The sequence below is a fragment of the Tenrec ecaudatus genome, chromosome 5 (assembly GCF_050624435.1).
Source record: "Tenrec ecaudatus isolate mTenEca1 chromosome 5, mTenEca1.hap1, whole genome shotgun sequence".
Taxonomy (NCBI): domain Eukaryota; kingdom Metazoa; phylum Chordata; class Mammalia; order Afrosoricida; family Tenrecidae; genus Tenrec; species Tenrec ecaudatus.
The window spans coordinates 151,109,250-151,121,948 of NC_134534.1; the positions used below are offsets into that span (position 1 = coordinate 151,109,250).

Below are 12,699 nucleotides of genomic sequence, written 5' to 3' on the forward strand. Positions count from 1 at the left end.
AACAATCAAACTGTGTAGTCTGTCCCACCCTGGTAGGGCCAACTCCCTTCTGATAAGGATAGTAGATTGTTTCCCTGAAGGAGAGCCCAGGGAAGTCAAGCCCACTCAAGGGGGACCAAGGTTAGGCTGCCATCTTGAGTCTAGGGTCCACCCATCTTGTCACATGTGTACCCCCTAATCCCTCCCCTTTCTATTAATGTACACCCCTAGCTCACTCCCTTTTTGTCATGCTTATGGCTATTGTATAGCCCCTTCCTGTGATGTGTGTGGTTACCTGTAATCACAACCCTAAGTATATATGGGCCTTGGCCAGAAATAGGGAGACCCTCCTGCCCTGGTTCCTGCCCTCTGCCCACGCTGTGCGCAGACCTAGCTGGTGAGATGGCTATCCAGGAGGTGAGCATGCTACTATGAAATATGTTTGGCCTCTATTTTACCTTCTCCTATCTCTTATTCTCTCTGATTTTACTGTAATCTTTATATATCTAACCATACAATTGCACTTGTGAGGGGCTGGTTACCCCCACAAAAAGTGTAAAGCTATTGTTTCTCAACATATTCCTCCATCTTCCATCTAGGTCTGTTCACCTCTTAAGGCAATACTTCCCAGAGTAATTCTGCACACTTCAATTAACACCATGTCAAAACAGGTTGGGCATCTTTGAGGGACTCAAATCTTCTTCCAGGTAAGTGTGCTTTGAGTTTGGGAATCCAAAAAAAAGGGGGGGGGGCAAGATGGCTGTAGCCTCGATAGGATTTCACAGTGAAATTCTCACAAGACTGCTTGCTATCCTTGAAGAAAGCACAGGTGCATCGAGATGAGGCTAGAGGGGGAGGGAGCGTGGTCAACTTCCCTGGTCTATTTTTCAGCTTCCAAAGGGCTTCCAGGAAAGATGGCAGGCTGGACAGACAGGCTCCACTGACCCTTTGCAATGGATACACTTGGCAAAAAGCCAGAGTCCTGAATCTGAAGGAAGACAGGGCTCCAAATACAACCAAGAAGGGTACCCCCGCTCCACACACACAGATCAGGAGGAGTAACAAATTCTTCACTGGCCATCCATGAACCAAAGAGCCCCGCCTACAGCTCAGGGCTTTCTGCAATGCCTGACAAAAGTGAGTTCTTGCTCCCCCCACCTGCTGCCAGGTGAATGAAAGCGTGCCAGGGACTCAACCTAATGCCCCAGAGGGCGTTGTGCCACCTTTCCTCCACACGAGTGGGGCAGTGAGTGCCCTCTGAAAGGGGGGTGGACCAGGTGGAACTGCTGTGTAGCGAGGGAGGCTAACACAAGGGAGGGTGGATCTAACCGGGTTCCCCATGGCTCTGGGTGCCTGAAGATGTCAGAGGTCCACACACACACACCTCAGCGCAGCGCTGACAGCTGTGATCTCCACGCTGCCTTGGCTCCAGCGGGGGTTACGATAAACCAGCAGTGATCTGGGCTGAAGTGTTTCCAAAGGCAGCTTGTGATCGAGAATGATGGCATGGAAGGAGTCCAGGCTACCTGGAGGCATTAGTGGAAAGACAAGGCTCTAGGAATTGGCAAGCTTGCCAATCAACATGTTTCAACAAGATGAAGTGCTGGAAGCACTCACGTGTCCATAGCTAACAGGTCCCGGCCAACCGACTAGAAGAGATCCATATTGCACCCATTCAGAGGAAGGTGACCCAGTGGGATGTAGGAATTATTGACCAATACAATTAGTATCCTATATAATAAACTTTTGTTGAAGATAATTAAAAAACTTCTATAGCAGTACTAATGCCGGAAGCTGTTGAAATTCAAACTAGATTCAGAAGCGGACATGGCACGAGGGCATACCATTATTGAAGTCAGATAGATCTTGGGGCTCAAGCAGAGAATACTGCTCTTATTGGGTATACATTGATATTGAATAATGAATATTGTCTCTTATTGGGTATATAAATTTTACTGTGTGGATCATAACAAGCTATTGATAACACTGAGAAAAATGGGAATTTTACAACACTGTGTTCACGGGAACCTCGACGTAGACGGAGAGGCAGTTGTGTGAAGAAAACAAGGGAATATTGCATTGTTTAAAACCAGGAAATGCTCGTCTGCTTTCCCTATACTTATTTGATCTATACGAGGAGCAAATGATTTGAGAAGCTGGACTACATGCAGAAGAATGTGGCATCAGGGGAGGACGACTTATGAACAATCTGAGAGAGGCAGATGACCCAAGCTGGCTGGCTGACAGCAAGAAGGACCTGACGCACTTGCTGATGTGAAGGAAAGCCTGTAGCCTACCTTCAGCATGGATTACAACTCAAGCTTATGAAAAATGACAGTCCTCACAGCCGGAAAAATAGACGGTGTCCTGATAAAGGGGGCGAAGATTAAAGCTGTCAAAGACATCGTTTTACTTGGACCAACAGGGATGCTCGTGAAAGCAGCAGTCAAGAAACCAGAGGACATCTTGCATGGGGTAAAGCTGCCACACAAGGCAGATTACACGTGTCCGAGAACAAAGACGTCACTGTGAGGACTAAGCTGCACCCTGCCCCAAGCTGTGCTTCATGGGCATGTGAAACGTGGACAGTGAATAAAGTAGATCACAGAGGAAAGAATGCATTTGAATTATGGTTTGGGGAAAGAGTACCGAGAGTACCATGGAACAAGCCAATCTGTCGGAGCCAGAATGTACACATCCTTCTGAAAGGCTTTCAGGAGAGAGCAGTCCCTGGAAAAGGACATGTGCTTAGTAAAGTAGAGAGGGTCCGAGTAAAGGATGAAGACCCTCAGCCGGACAGATTGACACGGTGGCTACAACCATGAGCTCAAACATAACAATGGTAAGGAGGACACAAGACCCTGCAGTGGTTGGCTGTGAGCAGAACTGACTGGGCAGGACAACTTGATTAGGCACACACACACACACACACATAGAATAAAGAACAAGAAATACTCAATAATACAATCCTACGCTCAGTTGATCACATGGTTGTAACTGGTATATAGAATGATCTTTAATTGTTTTTATTTTGAATTACACGGGGGTTTACATTTCAGGTCATCATTTTCATACTTAACAACTTAAAAGACCTATCAAACCATCAAATAGCTTATTCTGTTGCCCTCGCCCTTATTTTCCTCATGTCCGTCTTGTGGAATATTGTTTCCCTTTCATGCAAGTGAACACTCGTCTACCCTCTAACCTGTTGCTTCCCCGTTCGCCTCCTTCCCTGCCATCCCCTGGATAAAGTCTGTTTCATTTGCATGAAAAATCTTTATCTTGATGTTTCTCTTCTCTTCTAACAGTGGTCTCATGCAGTGTCTGTCCTTTGTTGTTTGACTAACTTCACTCCAAATCCATGTCTGAGGTGCTTCACAGTTTCATCAAGAGTGAAGGGGTGGAGGTTAGCCTCTCAATCAGGTGGCAGCTTGGTGACCTCATTTGGAGGTGCTAAGGAGATAAATAGCTTGCTTGAGATGGGACACACGCTCACTCCCTGGGAGACATTGCAGCTGACAAGACACATGGAACTCCACTCGTACCCTGGGCTGGAGGAGCCACGTGGAGACTCCTGCCATCACTGAGATGCTTACAATGCCACTGGATCCACAAGACTTCCCACCCACTGACCTGTGATCTTCCTCCAACCGGCAACATTGTAAGTGTTTTGCAAGTCTGAAAATGACTTCATGGATTGGTATCAGATATATGGTCTAATATCGGACTTATGGACCTGATCTGGACTGGGCTGGGATATTTTCTCAATATTCAATTGTTCTTGTACATAGAGCTCATTCTTTTTTTATTGTTTTGTTTTAAATTTTTTTTTAAAAGCTCATTCTTATACACATGAGTCTCCCTGGATTTGTTTCTCTGGTCAACCCAGACGTAACACACAAATGTACCAACATTTACTTATTCGTTTTTCCACTAATGGACCCTTGACACTTCTTTCTAGTGTGAAAAGTACTTCAATAAGCATGGGCATACTTATATCTGTTTCTGCTTACAGCTCTTATTCTTAAAGGGTATACACCAAGTAAGAGGATGACTGGGTTATAGGGTACGTCTGTCTCCAAATTCTTGGAAAATCCATACTGTGTCAACAGCGGTTGCACAACTTTACAGTTCTACCAGCTGTGTATATCCCACTTGAATTTCCAGAATATCTCAAGAGCAGTCTTGATGCATGGAACACTAATGACAGAAGACCTGATGAGCTGTCGAAGGACATAAAGAACAGCATTCCTGAAGAAAGCAAAAGGTCACTAAACACACAAGAAACAAGGAAAAGATCAAAGTGGATGGCAGAGGAGACCCTGAAGCTTGCTCTTAATCTTGGAGTAGCTAACACAAAGGGAGAAAGGATGAAGTCAAAGAGCTGGATAGAGAACGTCAAGGGCAGCTGGAGAAGACAAAGTAAAATATTGTACTGGAATATGTAAGACCCTAGAGATAGCAAGCAGAAAGGAAGCACACGCTCAGCATATCCTAAACTGAAAGAACTGAAGAGAATAGTCAAGCTTCAGGTTGCAATATTGAAAGATTCTATAAAACACACATACCAAAAAAAACACCACTATTCGTCATTCCATCATTTCAGGAGGTAGGGTATATAAGCAAGAATCCATGGTGCTGAAGGAAGAAGTTCAAGCGGCACTGAAAGCACTAGCCAACAACAAGGCTCCAGGATGTGATGGAATAACAACTGAAAGGTTTACAACAGGCTGATGAAGCACTGGAAGCCTTCATTCGTTTATGGCAAGAAATTTGGAAATTAGCTACTTGACCAACTGACTAGAAGAGATCCATATTTATACCCATTCTAAAAAAACAGGTTGACCCAACAGAATGCTCAAGCTGTAGAAAAATATATTTGTACCCATTCCAAAGAAAGTAGACTCAACAGAATGCTCAAATATACAACAATATCATTAATATCACATGTAAGTACAATTTTGCTGACAATCATCCAACAATGATTGCAGCAGCATATCAATAGGGAGCTGCCAGAGGTTCAGGCTGAATTCATAAGAGGATGTGGAACAAGGGATATCATTGCAGATGTCAGATGGATCTTGGCTGAAAGCAGAGAAGACCAAAAAGATGTTTACTTGTGTTTTATTGTCTGTGCAAAGGAATTTGACTGTGTGTACCATAACAAACTATGAATGTCTTAAGAAGAATGGGAATTCCATAGCCCTGTGTGTTAGTCTGGGTTGACTAGAGAAACAAATTCATTGACACTCATATATGAGTAAAGAGAAATTAATATCAAAGAGTAGTTGTATATTAAGAAAACATCCATGTGAGCTGTGTTGCTTCTGAGCTAGATGGCTGCTTGTTTATCTTCAAGCCTTTAACACCCCAGACACTATATCTTTTGATAGCCGGGCACCATCAGCTTTCTTCACCACATTTGCTTATGCACCTATTTTGTCTTTAGAGATCCTGTCGGGAAGGTGAGCATCACAATGGTGAATTATTAGAACAAAGCATTCTTGTGTTGAGGGAGTACTCGAGTCAAGGCCCAATGTCCATCTGCAACCTTAATTCTTAACCTATAGAAATGAATACATAGTTCTATTCCCCTCTCATTATATATATATATATATATATATATATATATATATATATATATATATATATATATATATATATATATTTACATATGTACATGCCTGTATTTAGGCCTCTATAAGTGTCCTTTACCTCCTGGTTCTTTTCTCTATCCCCTTTTTTACTTCCGTCTTGTCCCACCATCATGTTCAGCCTTCATTCAGGTTTAGTAATTCCTCGCTGCTACATTGCCCTTGATTGGGCCCCACTAGACATCCTATGACCTTCCTTCCATTGATTTTAGTTCACTTGTTCCCTTGTCCCTGGGTTGGTCCCACCCCACCTCTGCCCGTCCTTTCTCCCACCTCCCCTTCTCCCGTATCCCCCTGGAGCCACTGGTCCCATGCTTTTCATCTCTGAATTATTGATCCCACCTATCTTATCTCGATAGACAAGCAGATACATTTGTAAGTGCAAAAAACAGGCAAAGCCAAATAAACAAAGCTCACATGGAAGAAGCACATGAGCCTGTGTGATCATGAGGTGTCAAGACCCAGAATAAAACCATACCCCCCCCCAAAAAAAACCATACCCAAGGTGAATGGGGGTGGGGCATGGAGTGGAGACACAATGCCCATCTGTAGACAATTGGACATCCCCTCACTGAGGAGTTACAGGGAAGAGACGAACCAGTCAGGGTGCAGTATAGACCCGATGAAACACACCACTTTCCTCTAGTTCTTTGGTGCTTCCTTCACCCACTATCATGACCTCAATTCTACCTTACAAATCTCATTAGACCAGAGCATGCACACTGCTACAGATATGAGCCTGAAACAAAGGGAGTCCAGGATAGATAAACCCTCAGGGTCAACAAGGAGAGTAGAGATACCAGGAGGGTGGGGGGGAGAAAGGAGGAATCGATCACAAGGACCAATCTAGAGCCCCCTCCCAGGGGGACGAATAACGGAAAAGTGGGGGAGGGGCGACACAGGACAATGTAAGATATGGAAAAAATAATCTATAACATATCAAGGGTTCATGAAGGAGGGAGGGCAGGGGAGGGAGGGGGAAGAAAAGGAGCTGATATCAGGGGCTCAAGTGGGAAGAGAATGCTTTGAAAATGATGGTGGCATATGTGCAAATGTGCTTGACACATTGGAGGAATGTATGGATTGTGATAAGGGATATAAGAGCCACAATAAAAGCATTTAAAAAGTTTTATCAGCTAAAAAAAAGAAAACATCCCAGCCCAGTACAGATCAAGTCCATAAGTTCGATATTAGCCCATATGTCTGATACTAGTTCATAAATTCCTCTTCAGACTCATGCAACACATGCAATGGAAGATCACAGGCCAGGTGGTGCAAAGTCTTGTGGATCCAGTGGAGGTGGAAGCATCTTAGTGCTGGTGTGGGTCTCCATGTGACTCCTCCAGCTTTCAGGGTTCTGGCTCCTTCATTGTAGCTCCATGTGGCTTGTCAACAGGAATGTCTCGCAGGGAGTGAGTGTATTTGACCTCCACTGAGTTATCTACGTCGCACCTCAAAATGAGGTCATTAAGCTGCAACATGATTGACAGGCAAGACTCCACACCTTTGCAAGTTGACAGGAGATTATGTAACTGCCACACTGTTATCAGACAGCATTGTAAAGTCGATTATGGCAGATGTAGTTAAGTCAAAATTTAGTAGTTTATCATTTAATCTCCCTTTTGACCCATTTTAAAGCCATTTCAGTGTGTTTGTTTGTTTTAAGTGGAGGGAAATACCCATGGATTGAGCTCCTGGTGAATCCCCTCTGACCATGGAGCAGGACTGTGACAAGCCTTGCTAACATGCAGAATGCATCTCCCATATGATCCGTTTAATTTTGTTCTGGTGTTGAATATTTGCTGCTTTTTTATTTTTAGCTGAAATGGACTAGTATTGCCCAGTTTTAAAATTTTAATACATTATTTTATTGGGGGCTCATACAAATCTTATCACAAACTATACATACATCTATTGTATGTCAAGCATATTTGTACATTTGTTTCCATCATCATTCTCAAAATATTTGCTCTCTGCTTGAGCCCTTGGTTATCAGCTCATTTCCCCCTCTCTCTGTCCTCCCCTCCCTCTCATGAATCCTTGAGAATTTATAAATTATTATTTTGTCATATCTTACACTGTCCGACGTGTCCGTCCCCCAGAGAAGAGGTTATATGTAGCTCCCTGTAATCGTTCTACCTTTGCACCCCACCCTCCCTACAGGAAGTATTTTCATTGTTACAAATTGAACACAATTAAAGGATAGTGATGAATCACAAAAACAAAATGTCATGATATATTGTGAAATATTTATTTCTGATGATAAATGAAATTTTGCCTTGAAGCATGGTGCAGCCTGGGTACCAGTCTTTATGCCGGGTACTCCTATGTGGGCGTATCTGCATGTGGGTGCACTCCCCTGGAGATGGATAGAGGAGCGGTGTCTCGGCTCCTAAGACGATTGAAAATATGTGTTTTCCTATGGTTTTAGGGGACTCCTGTGAAAGAGTCGTCCGACCCCAAAGGGGTCACGACCCACAGATTAAGAACCACTACCCTAACACCCTATTCCCCAGGAGCCAGGTCCGGCTGCACCACCCGCCGCGTCCGCCAAGTGTCGCCGCAGGCTCGCGCTGAGTCCCGTACCGGGTGAAGCGTCCGCGAACAGGTTCCGGGACCCCGCGTCTCTGCCCAGCAGTGATTCGAGGGTCAACGGAATCCCTGCTGTCCTCTAGGAGCGACCCCCGCCCCTGAAGAGGCTGCGCGACGCGCGCACCCACCTGACACTTTCCCTGGGGGAGCCGTGTAGGCTGAGCCAGTTATGCGCGCTCCGGAAAGGGGGTCGTGCCAGACCCCTCCCAGTGGAACAGCCTGGAAGCCCAGGGGACAAGTGGAAACTCGGGCGAGTTGGGTGGGGGAGACGTGAGCCCTGCCCCCCTACCTCCGCAGCGCCCGGGAGGGAAGAGGGCGCCCCGCTCCCCGCTACACCCCGGGACTGGGTGGGGGGCGCGCGTTCTCGTCCAAGCTCAAGTCCCTCTCCTCCACGCAGGGCAACCCCGCGCGTCCACTCGCCGCGCACCCTGCAGTTGTCGGTCGGGGGGTGGGGGGCGGGCCGCGGGGACCGTGTTCTCACGCCCTCCGGGTCCCTGCGCTCCCGCCGCGAATGGGAAGGGGGTGCGGCGGGAGCGCGCGGGGCCCGACGCGGGCGCGCGCCAGGGGGCAGCGGCTCTGTCCCGGGGGCGCGGGGCGCAGGGCGGGCGCTCCCGAGAGGCGGGCGGCGCAGGGGTTGGGGTGGGACAGGGGGGTGGGTGGGTGGAGAGGGCTGGGCGGGGGAGGGAGGCGGCGGCGGCATCCCGCACTCCGGGCACCTAGCGCACTTGACTCGCACCGGCCACTCGCTCGCAGCCGTGCGTCGCCCCGCGCCGCGCTCGCTCCTCCCTCCCTCCCTCCGCCCGCCCGCCCGCGAGCTCCCGGCGCGGCTCCGGCGCTCAGCGCTGCCGAGCGCACCCGCCGCCGGCTCCCGGACGCCGCGGTCCGAGCTTGGCCGGCGGGCTATGTGGATTGCCCCGGCGGGGCCGGCCCGCGGGATTTGCACAGCCCTGCCCGCGGCCCCGGCGGGCAGCTGGGACTATGAACCAGAAAGCGCAGCGCTGCCTGGGCCACCTCTTTCTCAGCCTGGGCATGGTCTACCTCCGGATCGGGTAAGAGGCCGTCCGCTCCCCCACCCCTGCCCTAGCCCCCGCGCGCGCCCCGGCAAAGTTAGGGCAGCCCGTGGAGAGCGGGGTGCGCCGCCCAGAGGCTGCCGCCAGGCCACTGGCTTGCCGGACCCCACAGAAAGGCCAAATGGGGGTGTGGGCGCACAAAGACCCCCCGTGGGCGGGCGTCCCGGAGCGTAGTTAGCATGCAGGGGAATTGGTCATCCCGAGGACGTGGGAGCCAGGAAGCCCCCAGCACCACAGACAGCCGGTCTCAGGGACACGCCAGCCTAAGGAACTCTGGAGAGGACCAGCTGCTGCCAGGGGGGCAGCATCTCCTTGGCGGTGGGGTGGGCACAAGGATAGCAGGTGCAGCAGGGTCACTGAGCCAGGGCCATGGCCTCTCCCAAGGTCCCGGAGCCTCCAGGGCCCTAGAAGAACTCAGCTCCAGGAGCGCGATCTGTCTCTCAGCCGCTCTTGGACAGGCAGGGCAGTCCCTGGGTGACAGGAGGGACCTGTCTTTACAAAAAACGGGGACAAGTAGCCAGAGGGAGGGATTGCCGGCAGAGCGCTGGCCGCCACCCTGAGCAGTGCCCCGCCAAATCTCTAGGGACTTCAGATTCCCAGGCAGAGCCCCCAAGGTGATAGCATTTCCCACCCTCAACAAACACACACAAAGGTAAAAGACAAGTGGCCTGAGACACCGGCAGAGTCGAGCTGGCGTGGGACATCCTGGCCCTTGGAACTGGACACCCAAGGCCGCGGATATACCAGTAGAGCGCCCCTCCCGCAGTTGGGCCCCAACATTTCTATGGAGGTGGGGCCCGGGTGTGGGGCGGGAGCGGTGCTCGGGCTGGAGGTTGGGAGCCAGCAGCCTGGGCTGCGCCTTGGAGCTCCATTTGCAAGACTCCTGGGCTCCCTTTGTACTTGGGAGATAATGCCTGTGGAGCACAGAGGTTTGGGAGAGGGGCTTTCAGGCTTGGCACAGGTTTTGACATTCTAGGACCACCTCTCGCAACCTGCTTCCCTGGCGCCAGCGCACCCGTCCAGTGGAGGTCCCCCGCACCCCCCCACCCCCCCACCCCCCTGCCTCCTTGGGAGGGGGTAGACGGATCGTGGGGCCTGTGCGGAGGCGTGTGGGACCAGTATGGCAGGTCCTTTGTGTGTCGTCTCCCCTCCGTGCTTCCCAAGCACGCTTCCCTGGAGCGGGGATTCCACAAGCCTAGGAACCGCGGTGGCCAGCAGGTGCGCGCCTAGCAGAGCCGGCAGCTGCCGGCGTGACTTCAGGCAGAGGAGCGACCGCGGATGTAGAGCGGCTGGGGCCTGTGCGTTTTAAGTGTTATCGATTCGCCCTCGTCTGGGCGGTTTTTCTTCTTTTTTTCCCCTCGCTCCAATCTAAATCTTGGCCGGTGTCCTGCCGCTCCGTGTGCACCCAGCATCCAGGAAGCCGGTCAGGCTGAGAGGCACGGACGATGTGAGGCTCTCTCCCTGTTAATTAGAAGCATTGTCAGAGGAACCCCGGGGAGGAGAGGGAGAGGGAAACCAAATATCATCTCCCTGGGCAGAGCATCCTGCCCCGTCTTCCCCGTGCAGCCCCTTCATTGGCCTCTCTGCTGATTGGCTCCAGACTGGAAGGACAGAAAGAGCCACAGTTCTCTGGGGGATGCGGGGTTGTACAGGGAAGTGGGGTTGCAGGTGACTTTGGATCTGGGATGACCCCTCTGTAAAGTGACCATGAGAAGTCAAGTCTCAAGGCCCTCCAGAGGCCAGCCGGTTCCCCAGATACAACCAGATCCTACCTTCTTAGAATTTTTAGCAGGGCATGTATGGCATTCCTGTTTTCTTGCTCAGGTGAGTCCAGAGCTAGCACCTGATAGCAATCGGACCCAATAATAATAGTGAAAGCAACAGCAACGTGACTGCGTGTTTACCCTGAGCTTGGCACCTGCGAAGGGCTTTAGTTAACCAAGTCCAGTGACACCGCCACCCTCTGCGATGAAGCTGCTTAGCGGTATTACACTTTAGCACTGAAAAGCGGAGGCCATCTGCCCAAGGATGCACAACTAGTCCCTGGAGGGACCTGAGATGTCAGTCCGGCCCACTGGAGTCCGCCTGCCTTGCCACTTAGCTGCTGGCCTGGTGTCCTCGGAATTTTCGACCCCAATTGGTCCTCACATTTCTGGTGGCACAGGAGTCTCCTGAGGCATGGTCCAAGTATCTCCACCACGATGTCATCTTCCCATACCAGTCCCTGCCGGAAGCCCTTCTGAGAGGCGCTGTATGAGGGAACTGAGATGAGATTGGTAGCATCGGGTCCCTGTTTCGAACCCATCATCTGCCAGTGGAGGGCCTTCTGCCAGATCTGAAGCTCTGTGAGCCTGTTTTCACACATGGGAACTGAACTGAGCGCGGTGATGCTCCCCAGCAGGACTGCTTTGTAAAAACCACATGAAGTGATGTTTGTGGAAACAACCCCGGTGCTGCCTTTGCACACAGTAGGTGTGCCACGGGAATTCCCCGGCTCGTTTGATGCCCCTTTGGGTGCACCCGAGTTACCTTTCCGCAGTTCTGCCTCCGTTCATTCTGTCGCCAGTGAGTGAGCCGCAGAGAGCCCCCCTGCTCTCAGAGAGCGCAGGTTCTAATCAGGAAGACGCCATAAACAGCTGAACGCACACCCTCCAGCACACATCACGGAGAGCACCGGCAGAGCACCGGCAAGCCGATTATGGCCCATGTAGTTAGGAGTGATTTGAGCTCCCTTTTGACCCATTTTAAAGTTGTCTCAGTATTGAGTATTTCCTGCTGGCTTTTTGACTGAGGGTTTCCCGTTTGGCCTGATCATTGTTTGTTCTCCTGCTTCCTGTTGTGTTTTATATGAGTTCCTGTATATGAAATCCAGGAGAGGCAGATTTATTGAGACAGAAATTGGATTGGTAATTGCCTAAGAGGATGGCGGGGAAATGGGGAGTTAACAATAATGGTACGAGAAGAAGAAAATATTCTGAAATTGTTTGTGGTGATGATTTAAAAAATCTTAATATGATTCAACCATGACATTGTATGAGATGTGAAGTATATATTAAAAAACCCTCAATGCCCACATCATCAACAACAAAAATTAAGAAGACCACAAATAACCAGGTATATCAAGTAAACAAAACAGGATACTGTGGTGGGACGCTATGAGGTGATCAGAGAGGTGACGCTGAAATCACATGGCTAGTGACAAGAAGCCAAGAATGTGAAGATCAGGGATTGAGAGAGCTTCGGGGAGAGGGAAGGGCAAGACATGGGACCACAGCAGGAAGCAGGCTGCGATACTGTTGCCTCAGAAAGAAGGCCGGCAGGAGGGAGTGAGGATGCACCTGTACAGGAGAGAGGCTTGCGTCTTCCACCAACGCCCCATAGCATTGCCCAGGGGCTGGCAAGAG

At 50.0% G+C, this 12,699-nt stretch overlaps 1 protein-coding gene across 1 annotated transcript in view; it reads left to right on the forward strand.

Annotated features, from left to right (window-relative positions):
* The first annotated feature begins 9,203 nt into the window (after positions 1-9,203).
* WNT7A (Wnt family member 7A) overlaps positions 9,204-12,699 on the forward strand; it is an 83,438-nt gene continuing 79,942 nt past the window's right edge. Inside the window, exon 1 of the mRNA XM_075550763.1 lies at positions 9,204-9,274. Within this exon, the coding sequence (XP_075406878.1) occupies positions 9,204-9,274 (71 nt within the window). The remainder of the gene's footprint in view (positions 9,275-12,699) is intronic.